Source organism: Nuphar pumila, chromosome 9, assembly GCF_984573655.1.
Source record: "Nuphar pumila chromosome 9, dmNupPumi1.hap1.1, whole genome shotgun sequence".
In the NCBI taxonomy this organism is placed as follows: Eukaryota; Viridiplantae; Streptophyta; class Magnoliopsida; order Nymphaeales; family Nymphaeaceae; genus Nuphar; species Nuphar pumila.
Genome location: NC_143257.1, coordinates 124,398,254 through 124,424,714, shown reverse-complemented (window position 1 = coordinate 124,424,714; position 26,461 = coordinate 124,398,254). Strand labels below are relative to the sequence as shown.

Below are 26,461 nucleotides of genomic sequence, written 5' to 3'. Positions count from 1 at the left end.
CTGCTTGATAATAAACAGTTTTGGAACTTATGGAATTCAGTCGTTGGGTAATAGGTTTTGATGTGGTAGTGATGTATGACATCAGCTTCTTGTTAAAAATATGTTCTTTGCAGGTCTGAAAAGGACAAGGATCAAGAAAATGGATAGGATGTTGGATCCTTTGTTCAGTTTGAATCATCTGCATTGTGGTTTATTTCCAGTATAACTGAAAAGGGCTCACATTGTGTAGGTAAATCTCTCTCTCATGGCACCATTTTGTGCAAACGCCTCAGGATCTCCTATCAGCAAGTTGTTTTGATCCAATCCGACCTCATGCATGACTCATTTTTTTATTAAAAAACATGATTTTATGACCTAGGAAAATACCATACAATGTAAGCCATTGATTTTTGAACTCTTATAAAATCCTAGTGAAACATGTAAATCATATATGTAAGGTAGTTCAACGAAAAACAAACAACAAAACGAAAAATAAATAAAAAGCGGCGGCATTTGTAGTTTATGGCAACAGTAGCATATATATAGTGAGTCATAGGTGCATGATCACTTACTAACATACGGGTGCAGTTTTGCTGAACAAAGCAAAGGTTCAATAGCATTAGTGGCGACTTTTCGTGTTTGTAAGTGATCATGCACCTAGATTTTTTTTTTGTGTATATATATATATATATTTATATATATATGAGTAGTGGGAAGCTACCTGACTTCATCCCTACCCGATGGTACTATCAATTTTTAGTGTGTTTTAGAAATTTTGACTTTGCAAATATGTTCAACATGATTGATTTACTAGAAATTGACACTTGGATCATGTGATTACGATGCATAGATGGATTTTAATAGCTTCACAAATCAACGGTTTACAATTTTTATAAATTTTTGAGTCTTTAAATACCATTTTTTCCATCCAAAATGCATGATCAAGTGTCAATTTCTAGTATCAATAATGTTGAACACATCTTTAAGGTCAAAATCTCTAAAAAATATTGAAAAAAATCTTAGTAGATAGGGTTGGTTTTCATTTCTCATATATATATATATATATATAGATGAAAACCTTAACAATGGAAACTCTCCCAAACCACTTCAATACAATTTTTTTTTAGCTTTTTTTCAAAATTCTGACATACAGATGTGTTTAGCACGATTGACTATATATCTACACATGAATTTTGGATAGAAAAAATAGTATTTGAAGCCTCAAAATTTTATAAAAATTGTAGGTGTTGATTTTAAAACTTATAAATGTTGAAATATGATGATATAACCGAATTTGATGTGGGTAAGTCATGAGACAGCACAACTCATGGGAGTTACAGGATAATTGTTGCAAACTATCAGCCACCCAATACACGCTTCTCTTGCTTGATGATAATAATCAAGGGGTGTCATCTTTTTTCTTCATTGAGTTCAAGGTCTTGCGCATCATCGACGTGACAGCTTGGGCTCATCGTGAGCATCGATGGACTTAAGAGAATGCCGAACACTCGTGTATCATTTCATTCATAGCGTCTACCGGTAGCTTTTACGTTCCAATTCTGTTTTAAAGGACACCAACATTGGGTTACATGCCGATGCCTAGGTGTTGTCGCCGTTTTTGCGGTACAGACCGAAATCCCCAATCGCCCAAGCAGGCCGACCGTCGAAAGGTTGCCGTTGTTTTGGTTTGAGGTGAGAAGGGGTCAAGACTCAACCCCATCCGGACCTACCTTACATCTGAAACTGGCCGCTGGAGGTCGCGGACGAAGAAGGGCATGTCTACCCTGCGAGACCCGATGGGCGGGCGAGCGAACGCTTGCGATGCGAGGGCATCCTCCTGGTAGACGCCGTCAAAAAGCCCGATGTGATCGTCGAGGTGGCTGGAGAGGGCGTCGAGGTTCCTCTGCATCAGCAGCTCCCCGCTGTACGAAAGCTCTGCTCCGCGCCAGCGCAGCGCAGTCTCTCAGCATCGGGAGGATCGTCGGCGCCGCCACGACCGAGAGCTCGCTGCCAGCGCCAGAGGCTGAGGCTAGGACGTCGTATTTCTTGGTGTTCTAACCTGCGTGCGGCCGGATTCGGCTCGATAAAGACGCTAAGCCCTTCGTCGAGGTCGACCCGACCGGGCGGTACAGCGACCTGCTGGGCTCGGGGGCGATCAAGAAGGTTTACTGGGCATTTGATCAGGAGGAAGTGATCGTGGTCGCGTAGAACAAGGTGCAGCTCTGGAACTTCACCGACAATGGGTCGATGATGGACTGGCTATTCGTGGAGGTCCGACTGCTCGCCGAAGATTGCTCTCCGGATGCCGGAGTTCTCATCCGCAGGCAGTGGGATTTATTTCGGATGGGTGAGGAACAGGGAACGATGTTCGCTGTGCACCCCTCATTGCTGTAGTCGCCGGCGGACGGCGGTGGCTGATGGTGACCATTCACCATCGGTCGGCCATCGCCGTCGGCTGTAGTGGCCGACAGCCGATGGCATCGGCCACCGGTGGCTTATGGAGGCTGCCTACCAAAAAAAAAAATCCCTTACCTTCACCGGCATCTGCTGGCGGAGGGTTGTTGTCGCCCGGGGGGGAGGTGGTCATCGTCGCCGGCGAAATCGCCGCCATCAGTTGAACCCGCCCGCCGATGGGGGACGACAATCCCGACGACGCTCATGTTAAAAAAAAAACCTTTTGCCTATCTTTCGCCGGCGGCAGAGTGTCGCCATGGGGTGGCCTTTGCCGGCGGGACCACAGGTGCCGGTGGGTGCCTGACGTTCGGGGCAACGTGGGGCGTGTATGCCCTTCAGTTTCTTTTGGAAAAGCCAAGGCGTTCGGTTTAAAACCCAACACCAGTCGGGTTCCACTGTTGCAATGTACAGTGGAACTCGACCCAATGGGGCTGGCCCGATCCCACCAGGTCCGGGCCGATCGAGTATCAGATCTGCTTCACAGGAGGACCCGATCCACGACTTGGATCCATTATGGACCGAGTGGATCGGGTCTGGACCCGAAATCCAGCAGGTGGCCTGATCCAAACCCAATCCATGTAGATCGAGTATTGGATCTATTCTTGGGTGGACCTGATCCAAACCCAGATCCATTATGGAGTGGGTGGATGGGTCAGACCCATACTCGGAGAATCAGATTCGACCTGGACCCATTTGTGTTTTCAGGTCTAGGTCTGGTCCAGACCCGAATTCATTATGGATCGGATTTGGCTCTTGATCGGATCCAACCTTCATCCTATTTGGACAAGGTCTGGATTTGGATCGGGTTATGTATACCAGATCTGACTCGGGTCATGTTTGGACCGAGTCCAGGTTAAGATTTGGATGGGTTTTGAGGGTCTAGATCTGACCTGAACCTATTTGTGGTTTCGGGTCTGGGTCTGATTTGGACAAATTGGACCTAGGATCCGAATCTGACCCAGATTCTTTGCAGATCTGGATCTGGACAAATTTCAGGATTCGGATCTGACCTGATTTTGTTACATATTTGGATCCAAATTGGTTTGGATCATGGGATTCAACCTGGGACCCAATCATTATGGGTCTAGATCCAGATTGGATTCAGACTTGTGGATCCGACCTGGGATCCATTGAAACTGGATCTGGATTGGATCAAATCAGATCCGAAATAGGATCCATGCACTATTTATACTTGAATTGGTTCTATGATCGATATGAGGTGTTTTGAGAGCGGTTCTAAGCCATTTTTGATTAGTTGCTATCAGTTTTCATCGGTTCTTGAATATAGAGACACTGTTTGCATGAATCACTAAAAGAACATGGATTTTTGCATTAAGTTTTAAAGGTTCATAGTTTTTTTGTACATGTTTTAGACTGGTTTGTCAGTTTCAAGACCGTTTCAGGCCCTTAGTTGACATGTTTGGGACCGTTTCAAACCAGCTCAGAACATTTTTTCGATCGGTTCCAGCATTAGGACCTAGGGTTTTACCCAAAAGTGCATGCTTTTGTTATTTTTCATGCTTTTATTACCATAAAAGAAAAACTTTTATAGACATTTGATGATTATTTAAAGTTATGCATGATATTTAAGCATGAATTATGATTAAATTCATGATATTTAAGCATGAATTTTTATCAAAATTTATTTATGCATATAAGTTAAAGCACGAACTTATATTTTTGATGATATAATATATATTTCATCGTGAATATACATACATTATCATGTGGACATGAGCATGCTTCATAATACAAATATGTTTGCGATAAAAGATCTCGATGAACTGACTTATGCATTCACCAAAGTGATCTCAGTTGTGTTAATTGAGGATTCTTTAGATCGTGTTAAGATTTAGTATTATGATTGTGTGTGACTTTATGAAACAATGATTATACCCAAAGGTAGGTCATTGTAATTCAAATTCATATACGATGTAATAGTAGATGTGTATATCAGTCCATGAAGCATGTTTATACCCAGAGGTATAGTGTTGAATTGCCTCTGATTACATGATCTACTAGTTTCACCAATTGAAGTCAATTTCTTGTGAATTGAAGCGATGAAACAACTATGAGTATTATTGTTTTCACCAAAGTGGAACGATAATGACTCAATTATGTTTGTCTCAGAAAAGGTGAATAACAAGGGGTCTTACATTTACCTTTTAAATATGAATCCCGTATAGAGCGATTAATCTCTCACTCATACAGAAAATAGAACAGTCGCTCTGAAGGTTGTCTATAAGAAGTGAGAGCGCTAAAAAAGATGCCTATGAGAAGTTAGAGTGCTCAAATAATTTTAGTCTCGTTCTTTTGTAATCATGAATAACTAAAATATTTTAGGTGACATCTCTCACTGTCCTTCTCACTACAGGATAGTGAAAGAATTTTTGAAAGCCATTGGGGCAACAATTTTTTATTTTTTACAAGATTTTATCTCAGACTATATGGATTAGAAGATTCATTATGGATCTTGGCATAGTGGACTCTATTGGGAGGACACTAAAGATCTTAAGTGATAATGAAACTGTTGTGTCCTTTTTGAATAACAACAAAAACTCAACCTTGTGTCGATATATGGAGTTTAAATACTTTGTTCTTAAATAAAGAATTGAGAATCATCTAGTATGTATTGATACAATCAATATGAAAGAAATGACGGTGGTTTCTTTTACTAATGGCTAGCATTAGGATTATATTTCCAATATGTATAAGGGATGAGTCTGTTTGATTCATCCTGATGTATGACAATACATTATGGTTATATGTGATCACATTTATGAATCTAAATTGATTCTATATGACTTTGTGCATTGTTGATTCTTTATAAAATATCTCTCATTTGGTTAGAGAGAATAACAAAATAACAATATTAAAGGACCAATAGAATGGGTTAGAGACCAACATATTTATAAAAGTAATATTAACATGCTAAAGCACTGGGAATGAATTATATTGTAGTTTATGCAAATATGATATTTTATAAAAAAGTATTCATCTCCATGATTCATATAATTCATTCTTGCGATAAAATATAACATCTGAACGCATATGAAAATTGAATCAAGATAACAATAAAACCTTGACGAAGTATTTTTTCATGTCAATAGGTTGTGACAAAATGTTGAAATATGGATCGTATTCAACCTGATGTGAACCGATTTGACATGAGTACATCATGGGACAACACAACTCATGGGAATTACAGGGTTGCCCATGCAGGGTAACCACTGATAGTGGTAACTAATCACTATAAGCTTATCCTAAAAGTTTATAAGAAGGGACCAGATTGCTTGTTGAGAACAATCAAGGAGTGTCATCTTTTTTCTTCATTTTGGGTTCAGTGTCCTGCTCATCATCGACATGACAACCTAAGCTCATCATGGATGTCGATAGGCTAAGGAGAACGTCGAGCACCCGCGTATCATTTCATCCATGGCATATTGTTGCTTTTACATTCCAATTCTGTTTTGAAGAACACCAACAATAAAAACATATCCATGCATATGCTCCAAGAACTGATTCCTATAAAAACAAACATATAGATCACATCTGTATGGTAAAAAATTTAAAAAAAATACCGAAAATCCAATAAAACGACCAATGGAGAGGTTTGGGAGGGTTTTCCATTATATATATATATATATATATATATATATATATATATATATATATATATATATATATATATATATATATATATATATATATATATATAAGCTGCCGCTTGAAGAACTAGCCGTGGGAATTTCACAATGTTATGATGGTGATCAAACATTTTGAACAGATGAACTTGTTTAGTAAGATCCTTTCATGGGATCTTTAATCTTGTCTCAGATATGTACTTTCTAAATTCTCTTTTGAGCATTACAGTTGGTTCTTTTTATTTTCGCTCGTAATGCTTCTTACAAAAGATAAAAGCAATGGAAAGAAAAAGATAAAAAAAAGGAATCTCAGATGATTGCCTTTGAGAAATTCCTGACAAATTAATGAAGTTATTTTTTTAGTACTTTTGTTGAGCATGTTCCTGTCAAATTATATGCATTCGTTCATGCACATGTGACACGTTATGCTTGTTTGCTGGATATTTTTTTTTATCTACTGATCGCCATTGTGTTTGTCCTTTCGCACGGTTATCATAGCAATCCAGAGGCATTGGATTTGGATGCTCATTCTGTTCCACATCTCTTCAGATAATTTGTCGACATTCTGCCTACTGCTGTTAGTCTGGTTTTTCTGCTTTTTATTTAAGGAAGGAGCTCTGCCAGATAGCAAACATACACGCCTCCATTGCCTCATTTGCTAGTCTTAACGCCCAGCCATCCAAGAGTTTTGCATCCCTATGATTTTTATCTCTAGAGGGTATCATATGCATGAAAGTTGCAAGAGTTTGAGTGCATGTTTTTCTCTTTGATTGTTTTTCTTGTCTGCCACGAGCATGGTACAAAAAACAGAGTGCTTCACACTGAGCCACTGTGTTACCCATTATATTCCAGTTAGGGGATATGTATTATGACGGTCTTTAGGAAATGAAACGTCTGTGAGAGAGAGAGAGAGAGAGTGACAGTGCACGTGTAGCCACTTGCTCTGTTGTAAACTGGTTGTTTTATTTACTCATTAACGTTTCCCTTCGGAATAGGCTTAGGGATTTGATGATGATGTGATCACTTTTATAGTGAAGCTGAGGCTAAATCTCTCGAGTAGTGGTTTGGTGTATTCATATTAAATCTCAATTCAAATTGTGTTCAACAGAAAACCTTATATGAGAATAATTCAATTCTTTTTGACAGAAAATATCATTAACAGTAAAAAATCAGATACATGGTCAATGACTATCCACCAGCAAGACAGTAAAAATAGTCGCCAAGAGCGAGGTGTGATGAGATATCACACCATCAGCCATTCATCAGAAAAATATATAGAACAGAAAAACAGCAGTGATGTAGCGTACTTAAACGCTAGAGAATGGCCCTGTTCTTTCCAATCCAATCAAACGCTCGGTCAGGCCATTTTCGATGTGCCTTCTCCATGACTTCTCATCTCAGCTGGTCCAAAATATCTTAGGTCAATGCTTTCGTCTGTTGTGAAGAGTCATGAGAGGGAATTGGAACTTCACACAAGATATGTTACTCTTACCTTATTTTTACAGATTTAGATTGCCTTTGTCGGCTTCATTATACTGCTTTAAAATTTTGAATTATACATTATTCCTATACATGAGTGGGCTGTGGTTGGCCAAATTTCATTGGAATAAAAAAGAGTGAACACTAAGGTAATAAGCACCAAAATCTTTATGCAAAACTGGGCAAATTTGCATTACCTATCTACAATACAGTTTCATTGGCAAAAATATATCTGATTCCACACGTCCAACAAAAGTGTGGGTAACGGCCCTCACCGAATCAATGAGAAAGAATTGGTACTGTTGCAGTCTGGTAACACGCTTTACATTCAAAAGCTTCTTTCTTCCAAAAAAGAGTAATGGCTTGCGCTATTAGACACTGGCATGAGTATTCCGAATGTTGATGATGGTTGCTTTCATGGTTTCTGATGGTTTGCAAGTGTGAAGCATGAAATTGCAGGCATTGACAGCTTCTTCAACTGTGAGAAATATCCATTCTTCGCCGAGAGCCTCTACAAATTTTGACTTCCCCAATTTCACCATTACATCGGTTCCAGGGTTGGCCAATGCAAGCTGCATAATGTACAAGATAGATTTATCTTATTTATTATCTAATGTCAAGAAAAATTATTTAGCTTATCAAATGCTCTTATCACAAGATAATTGATTTACCCCAGCAAATTAGCAAGAAGGATTTGTTTACACTAAGATAACTTAGCAGTGCCTTCTTTTTTTCTTCTGTTAATTGTATTGTGCAAGTTGGGGAATGCTAAAACTTGAAACAATCTGATAATGTTAGCACAAGAGACAGTTTTATATGCTTGGTTACCTTCAATCCCCTCCTTTCAATGTTCCTCTTGGTCTCTTCTAGCAAGCTTATCCCACTAGTGTCAATGCACCCTATGGCTGTAACAATATTCACACACAAAGTTAGCTGTCACAGGAGCAGTCATATAAGGTTTAGTGTCTAAGGTACTTGGCACGACACATGACAAGTTCAAACATGTGAAAAAAAGTCTTACCAGTCATGTCAAGGATCACGTATCCAAGGCAGTTCTCACCAGAAGCGTTAAGCCTATCTTCTTCCTCATCGATCCACCTTAAGATTCTAAATGAACAGGGAGCAGAAAAGCTCAATTTAGGAATTTTTTTGTAATGTTACATAGCGTATAAGAGTATAGAGATGGGAAGGAGACTAACCTCTCTCTCAGGTAGCCAGAATTTGCAAAGTAGATTGGTGAATCAATATGGAGGACAAGGACCCCAGGAACTCGCGTGGCAACTGGGTATTGCCTAATGTTCCGGAAGGTTCCAGAGTTCGGGATATTGCCAAGAACTGAAGTTTGAGGCCTAGCGATGAAGAATACAAGTCTAAGCACAGAGATGGCAACCTGCCAAAGTAACAACAGTATCATCATCATCAAGTACGTTTTGTGTTGAGATTAAGTAGTAGATCATCTACAAGATCGTAACTAGACCATGAATATACCTCCTAATGCCTATATCCGTTTCTTATGATCATTCACATTCACGATCAAGTTTGTGCATCATGTACGAGAATGAATGCACATCCAAGAAACAAGCACCATGAAGATCTAAGTGAGAAGGTAAGCAACTTACAGCAATGATAAGTCCAATCTCTACGCTGTGGAAGACGACGCCGAGGAAGGCAGCCATGCAAACACAGAAATCGACTTTGTCAACCTTCCAGAGATGGATGGCAGCTTCATAGTCAATGAGACCAAGCATGGCAGAAATGATGATTGCGGAGAGAACAACAAAGGGAGTGTAATGGAACAAAGGGGTCAGTAAGAGGAGTGTTATCATGACAGCAGTAGCCATCACAATATTAGACATTGCAGTCTTGCAACCAGCATTGACGTTTACAGCGGAGCGCGAAAATGGCCCTGAAAATGGTTTAAAAAAAATGTTATAGAATGACTTATTTGACACATGATTAGATATTGGAACTAAGAAGACAAATTAAAAACATTAATAGATAAATGGGGATTAATAGAAAAGTGCCGGGTGCGATTACCTTGAACAATTAATTCAAGCTTCAATTTTTATTGAGACAGAGATGGTTATATGATATGACAAAGAAACTAATTGGCCTCTGTGGATGTGTGTGTGCAACTTTTAGTGGACATCAGTAACTGTTCCCCTTAACAGACTTGGAAAGCAGGGTTCAACTAATTGAAATGATTAAGGTACTCTTAAAAGAACAATGACATTTTTAAAATGCATAGTTATTCACTAGTAGAGTGAATCTTTTGTGCAAAAAACTTCAAAAGACTTAACACATCTTTAAAGAAAGTAACAAGGCATACTGTAGTAATTTAAATTAAAAAAGTAAAAAATGCGGTTTTTGGCATCAAAAGGCTACTACTATGCATTTTCTTAAAAAATTGATATGAAAGGGTATCTTGATCATTTCAATCTGTTGAATGTTGTTAAATTTAATATCATTAGTTTGATGCTAGATAAACCCAGAGAGAGAGAGAGAGAGAGAGAGAGAGAGAGAGAGAGAGAGAGATGATTACCTGAGGTAATATAGCATGAGGTGCATGACCCAACAATGTTCATCATTCCAAAAGCTATCATCTCTTTATTACCATCTATGTGATAGTTCTTAAACATGGCAAAGCTTCTGCCAACAGCAATTCCTTCCTGTAAATAATGAAAGCAATGAACTATAATTTTAACCTGCTTTCTTAAAATAATTAGCAATGAAAGTGATGAAGGTCGATACTTGGTAATAAATAAGGGTGGCAGATGGATGATGGGGTTTGGTTGGACTGAGCTGAATCCAACACTTTATTTTTTTATTTTGGTCTTAAAGTAAGATTTGAATTTGGATTCATATAATCTTTCTAGTTTTGGATTCATATAACGACTAAAAAAAAATCTTCTTGTAGCGTTTTGTTTAAGAGCCAGTATTAGCATATATTAAGACCCAGATTCAACACAACTTCATTGGATCTTATTTGGGATTGGTTCTGTTGCTTAGTTAAATGAGAACTTTGATCTGATCAGCACGGAACACCACATGGGAATGCCGAAACACGATCGATCCAATCACCTCTAATGTCATATCCTATCGTCATACCTACCCTGGGATTTCATTGTTGCAATTTGTATTGATAAAATCGGACCCTATAGATGTAATCTGCATCGTCTATTCGATTAAGATCCGTATTTGAATTGCCAGAATCTGATCAGTGTACAGGATTCCAATGATTAAGCAATGGACAGCTGTAAAAATATATAAAAAAAATTATTTAAAAAATCATATTTTTTTCTTCGAGAAAATACAATCCAAGGGTTGATTCCCCTATTAAATTGATCATGCTGGATCCATTTACGGTGTCAGGTTTAATTAAAACAAGTTTCAACAATGAAAGCCCAGGGTGGGTATGACCAATGGGTGTGTTGTTGGGGATGACTACGTCATCTCAGCTAGGGGTGGCAATCGGGTCGGGTTGGCGGGTCAGCATACCTCAACCCGAACCCAACCCGTTTATTAAACGGGTCAGCTGTGGCAAACACGAACCCGACCTGTTTAATAAACGGGTAACCCGACACAACCCGCCAACCCATTTAATAAATGGGTTGGGTCGGGTAAACGGGTTTTCAGGTTCGCGGGTCGGGTTGGCGGGTTGACGGGTCGGGCAGACGGGTTGGCGGGTTGACCCACCCGCCTAACCCGTTTATTAAACGGGTCAGCCGGGTTGGCGGGTTGACATACCCCCAACCCGAACCCGACCTGTTTAATAAACGGGTTACGCGGGTCAACCTGTTTATTAAACGGGTTGGCTTAAGCCCAACCCGAACCCGCCTAAGAGGCGGGTTGGCGGGTCGTGTCAGAAATTGCCACCCCTAATCTCAGCTCATTTGATAGAATTCAATTTGGACATTGTTTAAATTCGGATCAGGTACGAACCAGCCTATAGTGGGTCCCTTTGCAATCCTAGTTCAGTATTCATCCATGCCTCAACCGAATCCAAAACGCTTACACCCCTATGGGTTAATTTGGAAGAATGTACTTATCTAGATAAAATAGGACAAGTCGGGATTTCATCCTGCGAATTTTCAAGATTATCCTGTTTCATTGTGTAAAAACAGTAGTTTCTTAAAAGGAAGGAAGGCTTACAGCGAGGGCGATGATGCCGGTGATGATGCCGGTCTTAACGGCGAGCACCAAGTATTGAGCCGAGAAGGTTAACTCAGTCAGTGACGGTGGGTTCACTCCCTTCTTCAAGTGCCCAATCTGCAACCAACCAAATGCCAACATTAAGACAATTAACTCTCTCTCTCTCTCTCTCAAACAGAAGGTTCCATCACATGGCACACTTTTTAGTGTGCCCAAGAAATGATGGAGGGTGACCAGGTGCAGCGGCACACTAAAAGTATGCCATGTGATAGCACCCGATCCTCTCTCTCAAAATCACATTGCACACTTTAAATGTGGCGCTACACCTGACTGCCCTCCATCTCTCTAGCCCTGTCACCTGTCGAGCCCAAAAGAAGATGAAGGGCAGATCAGGTGCAGAAGCACACAAAGGCGTGCAATGTGATTGCACCTGATCGGTCATCCTCTTTGTGGGAGAGTGACCGGAACTGACAATCTGAATTGGACAGGTGTCCTGCAGTCAGGTGAGTGGATCAGGTCATTTGAATAAGTTCCCCACCGCACATCTAACTTTATGGGGATGTGCGTTGGCCCTCGAGATTCGGATTCGACTCGTTCGAAATCTTTTTCAAAAAATAGGATACGAGGACACGTGAAGTTTTAATTAGTGAAAAACTATTTTTAAATATTTTACATTAAAATGACTTTTTATTGGAATAAAATTAAAATACAATAAAATATGAAAATAACTCCGTATGTGTCAGTGTCCGAGTCAGCATGTCCACTCGTATCACCGGGGACACAACCGACATAGGTTTCCAATTGGGGTGCCAGTTCCCAAGTGAGATGTGCGGTGGAGATTGAATATGACCCCAGGTTATACTTACTATGAGTCATGACCAGATCTCTCCACCTTGCTTTTCATCCACAGTCAGCCAGGAGTCTCATTATCGGGATTGAGAACAGGTGATATTCAAAATCACCATCGATAGTGATATTTCCAATATCCACCCTCATTATGTGGTACGGAACATCACATGAGTAGTTCTTTTGGTCTCATCTCAAGGGCATTTTCGTACCACCAAACGAAAATCTCATCATAAATCTAAACAATTTGATTTTTCTACAATTATGTTGAGAAAGAATGAGCACGCGTAACTTTTTAAAAAGCTATAAGATATAAATACATATAAAAATAGAAATATTGCATTAGTAATATCGCGATAAAAACAAGACATTGATCTTTAAAATAGGTGACGGAAACGGCATAACGAACTGAGCTGAGATTTTAAAAATATCACGTATTCGTTAAAATCTTGCGATAAAATGAAGAGATTTTCAAAATCTCTCTCTCTCTCTCTCTCTCTCTCTAAGCCACTCACCACTTGGACTCCGTGTTTGTCAGCGTGGGTAAGGTAAACGAGGGCAGTCCCAAGTATGACCGAGGTCAGTGGAGCCGCAGCCGATATCCAAAAGAACCTGGGTCGCCTCTTGCTCTATCCAAAAGAACGATGACAAAGGGTTAGTGTCCATCACCCATCAACATTTTACTTTTTTCAACAACAGGAAAATAAAACAAACGAAAAGCAAAGATGGTCATATTCTCTATTGTTGGTTGGTAGAACCACCCTGGCTAATGTTATATCATGATGTGCCAAACAAACTTGATCCAAAAAATCAAATGAATTTGATAAAAAACACCATTCAATCAGAGTGTTTTAAAGTGGATGGGGACAAATTTTGCTATGTATTACGAAATTTTGGCAGAGGTGATGAAGTAGACATCAAACGATCTCATCTCTGTTAGTTGGTAGAACTACTCCCCCCTTGTTATGATGCTTATTTCCCCCCCCAAAAAAAAACACTTGAAAAATCCAAAAAAGGAGAATATTTGCAATGAGGTGATCATGTCATATTCAATATCACTAAAATTTGGTCAGACCTAACCGGCAAGAGCCACATGGTGGTTCCCGCTTGACGGGTGCAACACACTTTCTAGATGTGACCTCTTTGAGAGATTAAAAAAAAGAAAGAAAGACGAAGAGTCGTACCTGGTTTGAATACAATAACGTAAAAAACTTGGTGATATTGAATATGACCAATCTCTTCTCAACGTTGAAACTTCAAAGTAGACATTTTGACTAATCTTTATAAAAAACATTTTAAAACATCATCAAAAGAAAAAACAAATTACTCAATATGTTGATAAAGACCGTCATGCTATATTATTGCTAACGTAGATTGGATCAACAAACCGAACAAGCATGTTCGGGCTCGGCTTGGTCACCAGTGAACTAAGCTCGTGACCTAGCTTGTGCTTGTTTAGTCGAGCTTGACCTCAGTTCCTATCTAAATGAGATGAGCCAAACATGAGCTGACTCATGTAAAAAAAAAATGGTTGTTTATACATGAAACACATTTTTTTCATATTACACATATAGGAATTGATTCCTTCTACTGTTCATATGGTGGACAGTGTTAATTTTCAATACTTCAAACTATATTTTGCAAATCAGACCCCATAGATGTGTTCAGTATGATTCATTTTCTAGGAAACTTCCATTGGATTGTATTCTAATGATAAATATGATTTTATAAAGCTTCAGAATTTATAAAAAAAAAAAATTGAAGGATTTTTTTGAAAAGAATTGATAAATGAAAAAAATTAGAAATTTAAGACTGTCCACACCATACTACCCAAGTAGGAGGAACCAGCCCCATGAATCATGAAATTAACAAGTGATGAAATGGACACTGTGGCCAAATGTTTTTGTTTTCTTTCATTTGGAGAAACTTACAAACAAGCGAGCGAGGAGGAGGAAAGAGAGGAAGCAACAACCGATTGCGGCACTCTGCCATCTCCACTGCAAAAAAAATTAAAACAAAAAAGCACACAACTTCAATTATTATTCATCGACAATGACATGACTTTTGATCAGGAAATACCAACACACAAGCAGAAAAGCGCACGCAAAATTAACCCTTTGTGCGCACCTACCATCATGAGTCCACTTTTCTCGGAGAGAGAGAGAGAGAGAGAGAGAGAGAGAGAGAGAGAGAGAGAGAGAGAGAGAGAGAGAGAGAGATTTACCTGGTGAGTCTGGGAGAAGATGGAGTGCATGACGTCCATGAGGTCGGTTTCGTTGGTGAAGTGCTCGAGGCCGAAGATGCCCTTCAGCTGCTGCAAGCACACCACCGTCGCAGCTCCTGCCATGAACCCCACGATGGTCGCATGCGACAGGAAATCCACTATGAATCCCAGCCTGTGAAGTGTCATGACAAGGAAGCCAATATCGTGTGAGAAGAAAAGCAAATACTTGGCAGATACTGCTTCACTCATACCAACCTCAAATGCATCTCTCTCTCTCTCTCTCTCTCTGAAAGAGACTGACCTGAGGATTCCGAGGGCGGCCATGAAAACTCCGGCGAAGAAGGTGGAGGTGAAGCACAATTGCACGTAGAGAGCCGGGTGCGCCGCTGCAGGCACCTCCCTCCCCAGCATCGCTGCCATCAGCAGCGAAACTACCGCCACCGTCCCCACCGCGACATCCCTCGAGCTCCCCATCATCGCGTATACCAACGGTGGCACGAAGCTCGAGTCTGATCCCACAACCAACCAAAAGTCACACCCAAATTCCCCGGCAAAGGAGAAAGAAAAAGATAGACACATGTCACACAACCAATCATTTTCTCCACATTATTATAAGCGATGATGATAATTAGAATGATGATGATGACGAAGGAGAAAGGAACCCACAAAGGCCGTAGATCGGCGGGAGGTTGGCGAGCTTAGCGTAGCTGATGCCTTGGGGAATGGCGAGGCTGGCGATGGTGATCCCCGCTACGAGGTCCGACTTCAGGAACTCCACAGTATACCGAGGGCCCCACTCGAGTATGGGGAACAGGTACTGCAACGCCAGTATGGCCTTCCTCCGGGACGGCTGCCCCTTGAACCGCCGGAGTGGGTCGTCCGGGAAGAACGTCTCCTTCAGCGACGTCGCAAGCGTCGGAAAGAACGGCTCCGGAAGTGGCACCGACACCCGGTGCACGCGGTCCTTATTCGTCATTCCGCTGGAAATTCACAACTCAAAAATTTTCCGGTAGTGGTGGTGGTGGTTGCGGCAGTGGTAAGGAGGAGGAGATGCGGTCGATAGATATATAGGCGGAGAGGACGTGAGCGTCTTGCCTCGCTGCGTGGTGGGTGGGTCCCACTTGTTGTATACGTGTGCGTCGCAATTGAGCTGTTCCTTTTTTAGCCACCTAGTGGGGCCCGGTGGAAAGACCAGTGTCTCTTTCAGGGGTCTTGAGTCTAAGTAGACGAAGCGTGGCACCGTCGGGGCCATCGGTGAAGAATCCTTCCTGAGAAATTGGTTTCGTAAGACTGCGGAGTTTTTTGTTGAGATGGTCCGGGCCGGGTCAAATGGATCGGATCGGGTTGTTTCTGCCTCACTTGATTGACGTTCGTGGCCACAGTGAAGTCCTGAAACTCATCAAGTGGGCTCGGTCACACCCGTCAATCCTGCGGTCAACTGCGGCACTAAATAGGCCGAGTTGGTGCAGGTGCCTCACTGGTTCGGGCTCGATCCGATCTACTCTCCATAAGACCTGGACATTGGATTGGATCTGTGGTGGGGGTCCAACACAGAAGTCGGAAGGATTATAAACACTGGTTTGACCCGGCACCTGTTTGGAACTATACTGGGATATATATATAAGTCGACCTACCCTGGATGATACTGTCAATTGCATTCGTCCATTCGACGTCATGCAAATGGTTGCTTGTGAATATCTGGATTTCTGGACTTCAGTGGTGGAGGGGGGCACACTTTACTATCTCAAAATTATCAGCTACTTACTTCAAATATAAACACAGCAATACGTAATGTGCAAGATGTCGACAATATCCAGATATTTAAAAAAAAAATTTATTGAAAAGTAGGATTCAATAATACTGACGTCCGAACCGAATCCTGACCCTACCTTAAAGCACGCGGATTCTTTTCCAACTTAGATCTTGATCTCAATGAAGAGTGCACTTTGCCACCAGAATTGCCAGCTCGCATACTGAGGCCCTGTTTGGAAACTAGCAGCTGGGATGGGAAGTGACATTTCAGAAAATGGCAGCTGCCAAATCCTGGATTTGAGCTGTCATTTTCTATGCTTTACTGTAAATACAATGTCACTTTCCTTTCCAAATGCACCGAACAAGGCATGTTCCGGTTCGGCTCATTTACTAGTGGATTGAGCTCGGCTCAGCTCTTGTTTGCGTTTAGCCAAGCCGAGCCGAACATGAGCTGACTCATGTAAAAATATTTTATGTTATTTATATATTATTTATATATTTTAATATATTATACTTGAAAATATATATAATTTTTATAAATAAAACTTAATAGTCTTTATTTTATGTATATATTTTTCATTCCATTCTTTTATATATATATATTTTATGCATTCTTCCTTTATATATTACAAAAAATATATATTATCTATACAAATATATATAAGTTATCTATATGAGCACAATTGAGATGACCCAAGCTGAACACCTTGTGTTCGGGCTCGACTCGTTTAAGCTAAACGAGCGCGTATGGCTCGGCTCACCAACTATACGAACCGGTCACAAACAAGTTTGTGATGAGACAAATTGATCTGAGTCACGAGCTGCTCTGTTCGTTTATCAGCCATACTCCCATTCCAGTTACTAGTTTAGCTAAAAACAGCCACGGTGTTGAAACAACTTTTTGCCAAATACATTAACTCCTATCCTAGTTCCTAGATTGCAAACGGGGTCTAATATACACACGGCGACCTACATTGCCAGTACTTATCTCCTCTAGCAGATTTAGGATTTAGCTTGAACACATTGTGTACAAACCCGGCTCAAGTCAAGCTCTTGATTGGCTCAGCTTGGCTCGAGCTGAGTTGATTTCATTTAGATTTTTTTTAGTTAAGTGTATGAGATTTGAACCACTCACCTCATGCACAAACGTCCAACACTCTACAACTACTTTTATCTCAATTATTCAACAAAATTTACACATATCCTAAGATTACTCATTATATGATTGCATTAATCAAGCTTAATCGAGTTAGGATGATTGATCAAGCTCAGCTAGTTTATGTTTAATAAGCCTGAGCTTTTGTTCAAACCCGGCTCTTTTACTTACTCGAATGAGTTCAAGCTGGGTTTAAACGAGTCAAGCTCAAGCTAGCTCAGCTCATTGCGCAACCCTAATTATACTTTAAATGAGGACTAGGTCTTTCGTCTAAAAAGTTTAGATATATATACTCTATCATAAAGAGGGTGTGTCACCAGAATGCATCAGTTCTGTTTTTTTAACGGTGAGGTCTCCTCATCGAGAACTGGGTTACTTAATGGGCTTGCCCCTCACGAGGTAAACTCCAGGAGGTGAGGTCACTAACACCCAAGCCCTTATGTAGCCCACTAGTTAAAAGCACCAGTGCTCCCTCTAGGAGTCGAACCAGGGATACGAATGGGTGAGCACCTTCTCCCCAAGCTCCCTGTCACTCTGGCCACCCAGGGAGTTTTTAATGAAATTGATACGAGTTTATTGAGATTAATTAGATCTCATCATTTACGTTGTAAGGATAATGACATTATATATAAGTTGAAATAAAAAAAATGCTAAGGATAAAAGCAAAAGTACTAACTTTAAAATTCAAAATATATATATCACATATTTTTATCCTATATAGCTATAGCAATAGGCCAATGATTCAGACATGTCAGTGAAAGGCACTGCACACCAGGTAAGATTCGAACCTGGGATGAAGGGGTCAGCACTTTCTTCCAAGACCTGCTACCACTCAGGCGACCTAGGCGGATGACATCTTGATCAATATCCAAAAGGCTCAAGTTCGTGGATAGTTCATTGGAAAAGCACAATTAACTTCATTTTCCCTCTACATGTATTCTTGAACGTAGGGAGGACTTCAAAGGTTATACCAACTGTAGGCCCCTAATGTGTAGTCTGGCCAAAAAAGGAAAAAATATACTAGATGAAAGCGATCCCTCTATTATGAGAATTTAGGGTAGGGACAAAAGGTCTATTATGGGATGAAATCATAACAAGGAAAGAGGAAAACAATTCAAACTCTGATGTGAAAGGGAGTCAAACACGGCGAGCTTCAACTTGAAAAGTTTTGACCCATATCTCCAATATGACGTGATAGCATGACATAGATAAGCGGATCAGGTTCAAGATATCTTTGATGGAAAACTGTTCAAAAAACCTCAGATACCATCCATCATCAAGATGAATGACACCCAAAACCTTGCAAGTGAATGCACCTCCAATGGATGAGGGAGGATCAGGTGCAATGTGATTGAACTTTTTTTAGTGTGCTGCTGCACCATATCACCCACCATCTGCAAGATACAGCATGTAGCTGTAAGACCCAACACAGCAGATGGTGGGTGATAGGTGCAGCAGCACACTAAAAGTGTGCAATTACATTGCACCTGATCCTCCCTCCTATGGATGGGCCTTCACACTCTGGATGAACAGCATCGCTGGCTATAGGATGAATGGCTAAGATGTTATCATGCAATAGGCTTTGGAAGAATATCTATGTACAATTCATCTTTAATGATAGATGGTATTCCAGGTTGGTTAGATAGCTCTCTGTCCAAGGTCCTTAGATGTGATGTGCTGTAGACAGGATGTATTGCATACAGCTAATCATGTAAATAGAACAGAATAATCTTCAAACTTAATAATTGAGCTACCCTTGTTGTCTTTCTATTAATGCAGACAATTAGGCAAGGTCATGAATGGAATGGAGTGCAAGAATCGAACTCATAATTGTTCAACATTTCAGCATGTTTTTTTCTATGAAAAGTACACTGTATTGGAGCTGGAAGAAATTGGATTAAAAAAAATAGATGTAAAATATATCTAAAACATATTTCTTTCTACCTTAGGAGCTTATATACGAGTCCACTGGAGCCGAGCTGGTACCTATCGTTCATATTCAGCTCCCGAGCCTATTTTACGAGTTTGAAGCAGGCTCTTAACGAACCGAGCCACCCAGCCCTACCACCAAGAGATAGTATAATTACCATAATCACAAATATCGGCCACTTTTCTTATCATGATATTTTCAAAATCCAGTATAATCTCAAAAACATAGTATTGCTTAAGTTTCACCTATTTTGAAATCAAGTACTTTACTACAATTCGTCCTGTTATTGACGTGATATTTATATTATTATATATTTCTATATTTTTAATGTCTTTATATATTTTTAAAATTCAGATATAGTGATGAATTTCCAAGATCTTTCTCATAAAAACATTTTTTAAATCTATTGTAAGGTTTTTCTTGCCAGACAAACTCCCAATAATGAAATTTGTGACTGATGGTTTTTTTTTATGACCAAATAACCCTTGCCGAAGCCAGGAAAAGTAAAGTAGTAGTTGGGCCAAATGTAAACGCAAATCTTCAGCAGCCAGCTTGCAAACAGAGCCCAATACGTTAGGATATTGAATTCAAGTAGGATTCAGTGTTTTCTTTTTATAAAAATATTCGGCTAGTCTCTTCTGGCTGATCATTAGGGACCTAGTCAACCATAAGGAATGGAAACGGACACAGCAAAAAGCAATGTTGTCAGTATCGGTATCAGCCCTGAATCGTTAATGGGCCACACTGATTTAGCTGTATCGCCGATACTCAGCTGAATCACTATGTATCAGCCAGAAAATAATAATAATATATTATGTGTCGACCATAACATGACAAGTGTTAAACGATTAAAATAGTATTATAATAATAATGATAAAAAATTGGGCATTTATTTAAAAAATAACTGATTCAGAGTGTAGAGTATCGATCGAAATTGTGCCGATACTATGTGTCGATACCCACAAATCTATGTTGTCTTGTAGGTTATGTTGTCTTACTCAAGAAAGCGACTTTGTGTGATCAATTATCCAAGTGGTTGGAGCTAGGATGCGTACTTCTATTGACTTGCTATTTTAAGACATCTTTTTTAATATTTATCGAGAGAATATCCGGTGGTGGCATCAGGACGAGATTCATGTCTTGCCATATGACCTACCTTCAAGTAGGGGTGCACAACCAGCCGAGCTCGAGCTGGAGCTCAGGCTTGACTCGTTTAAATCCGAATCGGACTCGCCCGAGTACATAAACGATCCGAACTTGATCAGGCATTCAAGCTAGATTCGCCCAATTAAGCTTGGGTAATTGTATCATATGGCGATTAATTTTGGGATATGTATTGTTTTTATCATAAAATCCTGCTTTCAGCTAAGTGGGTAACGTGTATATTGTGTATGCGTGAGATCTTGCATTCAAATCCTGCCCTCTATGCAATTGTTTTTTTTTTTAAAATGTAAGTTAATGCGGCTCCAGGCGAGCCGAGCCAAGCCAGACTCAAACTTGAGCTGAGTTTGTACATAACTTTTCAAGCTCGACTCAATTCGAGCCTAGCTTTTTGAGCCGCCTAAGTTTGGCTCGTGTTCACCCCTGACTTCAAGTAGCTAAAACCCTTGATCAGCCGCTTCTCTTGCCCACTAACGCTACAAGAAAAATGTTAATTAGCGACGAAAATTTGGGACGAATTTTTTTCGTCGTAAATTTGTGACAGATTAGCGAGAGAAAACTATCTGTCGCTAACATCCAAAATATTTGCAAAATTAGCGGCGGAAATATTTCTCTCGCTAAATTCATCGCAAATTAGTGATGGATTAGCTAGCGACAAAATTTTTCCATCGCCAAAACTCTAAAAAAAATGTTAATTAGCGACAGAATTAGCAAAGGAATTTTTCCATCGCTAATTAGCAATGGATTAGCAACGAAAAAATTCCCTCGCTAATTCCGTTGCTAATTTTCGATTTAAACCGTCCCACCTGGGGCACGAAATCCCCCCCCCCCCACCCCTTCGAAATTTAATCCAATTGATATTTAAATTGTTTCACTTACCGGACCAAAGGTCATCCTTGACTTCTCGAACAAGGACAACTTTGTGGCGGAGGAACGCGAGGCAGAAGAGGAGTCGAAGTCGCCTATCGGTGCTGAAGGACAAGGCCGACCCGACCTCTTTGGTCTGGTAAGTGTTTTTTGTTTTTCAAGCATGATTTTCCATTTTCAGCCTAACAATTTTGTGAGGGTTATGGTTTCAGGTCGACGAACAAGCATTATGGGCATCATAGAGGATGCGAATGTGGGAGAGGTTGCCTAATTCGGAGGGAATGGGACCAGAGAGGCGGCTGGAGTTTAGGAGGAGGATCTGGAGGGAGGCCAAGTGGCCGAGTTGAGAAGGGATGGGGCCGAGGACGGTGTTGGAGCTGAGGTCAAGGAGGCGGAGGGAAGGGAGGTCATCGAGTTTGAGGGGGATGGTGCCAGAGAGGTTGGTGGCGGAGAGGTTGAGGAGCTAGAGAGAGGTGAGCAATGGGGGGAGTTGAGGAAGGTGGAGGGGATGTTGAGGGAGGTGACAGAGAGTTGGGCCGTTGGGAGGAGGGAGAGGAGGGCGCGGTTGTCAGAAGAGAGGGAGGTGGTGGTGGTGGGACGACGGTTCTGTGTAAAAAAAAGTGTTCCCTGTTGGAGAACGCGCTGGCAGGAAGTAATATTTTTTTTAATTTTTTTTTAAAATTTAGCGACGGATTAGCGACGAATAATATCCATCGCTAATTTAAAATAGCAAAGGACTTGCGACGGATCATGTCCGTCTCTAACCCATCGCAAATTAGCGACGAAAGTAGCGACGGATAAGTTCTGTTTCTACTTAGCGTCGAAAATTCTGCGATGAAATCTATCTGTCTTTAATCCGTCGCTAAACTGTTTAGCGATGGATTAACGTCGAATTAGAGATGGATTTAGGTCATCGATAATCCACAGGTTTCTTGTAGTGTAATAAAGGAGCTTGTTGAGGGACCAGGTATCAAACTCTTGACATTCTTCAACTTGAATACTTCAAGTTAACCCACCTAACCAGGTGTGCACACACTAACATGAAGTTTTTTAGCTTTATCTGAAAAATGGGATATACCATTGATTTTGGTGGCGGCTTCCACGTTTGTTGTATTGTCCAATGGCGCCAATCAAAACAACTTCTGGTTCAAAGCCTTTCTAAGAGGTCAGATGTTTTCTTTGCTACACAAACACAATCTAATTAAAGAAAATGACAAAATTGCATGTCCATTGGCACTAGCTACTTTAGGATGTCAAGTAGTGTTGGGTATATATAGTATCAACAGGTCTGGTCTACTCAAACCCAACCCATACCAAACCTTACAGGGTCTAGGTATGGTGATAAATAAGAAGACTCGGTTAAGATCCGGGTCCAGACCCGAAGGTCCGATTAATAAATGGTCCTGAACTCGACCCAAGTTCTTATTAAGACCCACATTTTCAATATAAAAATAATGAAAAATATTGTTTTACCGAGTACGCCCGAGTCTGGTACATGTAGTTCTTATTAGGTCCGGGTATGGTTTCTGTTATGTTGGATTTGAATAGACTCACATCGAGACCCAATACCATACCCGAAATTTGGGGTCAAGTCTTGTTTCATGTGGGTCCCAACCAAACCTGACCCCTTGACACACTAGTGGTGGCCTTTTTTCTTCTTCTTTTTTCATTTGTTACACAGATAAGTTACGTTCAAGATGGTAGACCTAGTCACGCTGGTTTCAGCCTGTCATACCTATGATCACCATTTTGGTGACGTAAAACTTCATGAGCAAATACCAACAAGGGCTCCGCGTGGTTGGAAGGAGTTGTCAGTGCACATCTCCTTGTGGTGGGACGTTTCAGGTTCAAACCTCAATGGTTCAATGAATAATAACGAATGGGTCTGCCAAACCCTAGCTTGCCTTTAAAAAAAAGAAAACCTTCACAAGCGAATGGCCCCTCGACCCCAAGAAGAGTCTTCACCTTTTGGTGGGGGTTGAACAAGAGTCAACTCATGATGGTGGGAAGAGTCTTCGCCTTTTGGTGGTGGTTGAACAAGAGTCAAACTCGTGATGGCAGGCTAGGATGGAGGGTAGTAACAAACTTATGCTTTACATGGAACACAAGTCTACTTGTGATAAGAAAGAAGTTGGTTGCGATACTCTTGCCATGAATAATGATAAAGCTGAGGAGAATAACAATAAGGATAGAAAGCAATCATATTGTATTTGTAAAGGTCATCAAAAAGGTTGTCAAGCTGATAAACCTTACTGTTTAGGAAGTGTTGAAAACAGTAAGATAGAATGTATAAAAGTTGTAGCTATTCTCGACAAAATATGATACGCAGCCTAGTGTTTTCTTCTCCATGGACGTAGATTTATGTGGACCGAACCATGTATACCTTTGTGTTTTCTATTTTTGTTTTTTCGTTTATGTTATCAAAGCGATATGTGCTAGAGTTGTATCAGCACCATGACCGCATCATCATCACCTTTACCCATATCCCTTCAATCTAAACATCTCTAACTTCGTCTCTCTAAAACTCACCCAAGACAACTCCCTCTTGTGGAAGACTTAGGTTATGACTCTTGTTGAAAGCCAAGACCTTCAAGGGTTTTTAAACGATGAAGTTCTTATGTCGTCAACCACTATCATAGAGAACAACGAAAGAACGATTAAGAGTGTGTTGAATCCTATATATGTTGCAATGAGACGTTCGGATCGACTATTGAAGGGCTGGATTACGAGTACATTGTCGGAAGGTGTACTCGGATTTGTCATTGGGCTGGAAACTTCTCAAAAAATATGGGTGTCTTTGATTCAAAATTATGCCCAGGACTCCCAAGAACGAGAGTTTCAGCTTATGCAGAAAATGACCAACTTAAAGAAGGGCGATGACTCAGTGAATGAATACATTAAAAAATTCAAGGTTGTTTGTGATGACCTGGGCTTCATCAGCAGACCTGTAACGACCCCAACTCATACCCCTTGAAAATGCAATTTTTTTTTAACAGTGCGAAAAATCTCCCAGAGACCCGAGGTCCTTACAGTTTCAATTCCAATTGAATAACCCAACAACACAAACGAACTTACAATATTCATCCATAAGAACCAAAACAATATCTTTATTTACGAATAAGAGTAAATTTTAGAGACAATGTTTTATTCCACTGAAAATAAAGCAACTACTGAAAAAACAAAAAGAACTGAAACAAAAGAAAGAGTCACTATGTCCTCTGCTGAAACTGTCAAGATCCAAGTATGACTCTCATTCATTCCGAGTAGCTAGTACAACCTCACTGCTCACCATTTCCTGTAAAAAATCAACAAAGTAGGGTGTCAGAACCAAAATTCTGAGCACAATTACTTCTAAAGAAACCAGGTGAGACAAAGAACATGGATAAGATTTCATGTAATTATTTGAGTGAGTGCAAATATAACAATTTGCAGAATTTAAGTAACCATACATGCAACCAGTTACATATACTAAGCAGGAAGAAACAGTAATGCATGAGCATATACAAGAACTAAGTAACAAAGTCCTTCAATCATGCATTTATGAAGTAAATAACATACATTCACCATTCTATCATGATTTAGAGACAATTCAATTATGCATGATCTAGTGCAGACAAAAAAATGCATGATTTCTTTTTGATGCATGAATCATTTTATTATCTTACCTTTAAGTTCCCTTTTTTCTTTCCATATGCATCTCATATTAAATGCATACAACTTTAGGTTCCTCTTTTTAATTACTGTTGCTCGCGGATACACCAAACGAGTACAATTCTCAAGTTCAAGTTAGGTTCACAAGGTAACTTAACACACAATTTGTATTTTATTACTGGGTTCTAACTTAGCCCTCGACCGAATCACCTTTGAACATTAGAATTTCATATCTAATGTTAGGGACAAAAGAGACACCTCACGCCCACAAGTGTCACTTCTTTGGTACCATAAACAACAATTGTGTCAAAATACGTCATCCCCAGGTAAAGTGTCGGACTCTCTCTAAAACCGTGGCTAGGAGAAGGAACCTCAATATCGGATTCAAGGGACAAAATATGTCACCCACATGTAAAGTGACTGTCCATTTAGGCCATCCATGCATCACATAACAAAACAAAAGTAGTGTTTTATTCATAACACTAGGCCAAAATGCCAAAAACATGTGCACTCATGCAACCACAACCCAACCATATGCATGTCATTTCTCAATGATATGCATCTTCACTATGTGTGTTGCCTACATCACATACGGGTATTAACTAATGCATATCTCTTTTGAGTGTGTGAGTGTACATATAAAATTTTACATATTCATAAAGCATACATGCTCAAGAAGAAACAACAATAACTCAGACATGCGCACATTCCAGATTTCACAACTAGTATTATTAAATGCAAAACAACATTTTCATAAAATTTTGGGCAGATGTGTAAGCTTTAATACACGCTAGGGATGATGGTCGGGCTTACCAATTCCAAACCCTCATCCTCCTAGGTTAACAATCATTTCGGTCCAGCCGACTACAAATCAAACCATCATATCGAAATTCCATGGACAATGTCGGCTATGACTCCTCAATAGTTGAAGATTTGCGATACAAGGATGATCCCAAAGACAATAATATTGGGGATGACACAAATACTTATAATCGTCAGAATATAGGATATTAGGATGATGTCCAACATTCTGTCAATGTGAAACCTGAACATAAAAGTAAAGATATTCCAACTTCTATCAATAGACAACCTAAAGAAAATATTGTGAACCAATTCAAGATTCTGTTAATGGGCAACCTGAAATATCTGTGAGAATATCCAAGATT

General features: G+C 40.1%; 1 protein-coding gene across 1 annotated transcript; it reads right to left on the bottom strand.

The window, feature by feature from the left end:
* Positions 1 to 7,570: 7,570 nt before the first annotated feature.
* LOC149829266 (sulfate transporter 3.1-like) lies at positions 7,571 to 15,800 on the bottom strand. The gene is made up of 12 exons (XM_090017328.1): positions 15,445 to 15,800; positions 15,080 to 15,287; positions 14,779 to 14,950; positions 14,486 to 14,551; positions 13,070 to 13,183; positions 11,709 to 11,825; positions 10,099 to 10,225; positions 9,176 to 9,462; positions 8,756 to 8,946; positions 8,578 to 8,663; positions 8,385 to 8,461; positions 7,571 to 8,128 (listed from the first exon to the last, which is right to left on the bottom strand). Exons 1-12 carry the CDS (start codon positions 15,752 to 15,754, stop codon positions 7,928 to 7,930), a joined length of 1,956 nt encoding a protein of 651 aa, XP_089873454.1. The 5' UTR covers positions 15,755 to 15,800; the 3' UTR covers positions 7,571 to 7,927.
* Positions 15,801 to 26,461: the final 10,661 nt, after the last annotated feature.

What these genes read in the sequence shown, in the direction of transcription:
- LOC149829266 (XM_090017328.1), bottom strand. Translation starts at nt 15,754, where the DNA reads ATGACGAATAAGGACCGCGTGCACCGGGTGTCGGTGCCACTTCCGGAG. An exon ending in CTCATGCTATATTACCTCAG is followed by an intron (nt 9,463 to 10,098) that starts GTAATCATCTCT and finishes AACCATTTTCAG; the next exon opens with GGCCATTTTCGCGCTCCGCT. An exon ending in AGATTGGACTTATCATTGCT is followed by an intron (nt 8,947 to 9,175) that starts GTAAGTTGCTTA and finishes TTACTTTGGCAG; the next exon opens with GTTGCCATCTCTGTGCTTAG.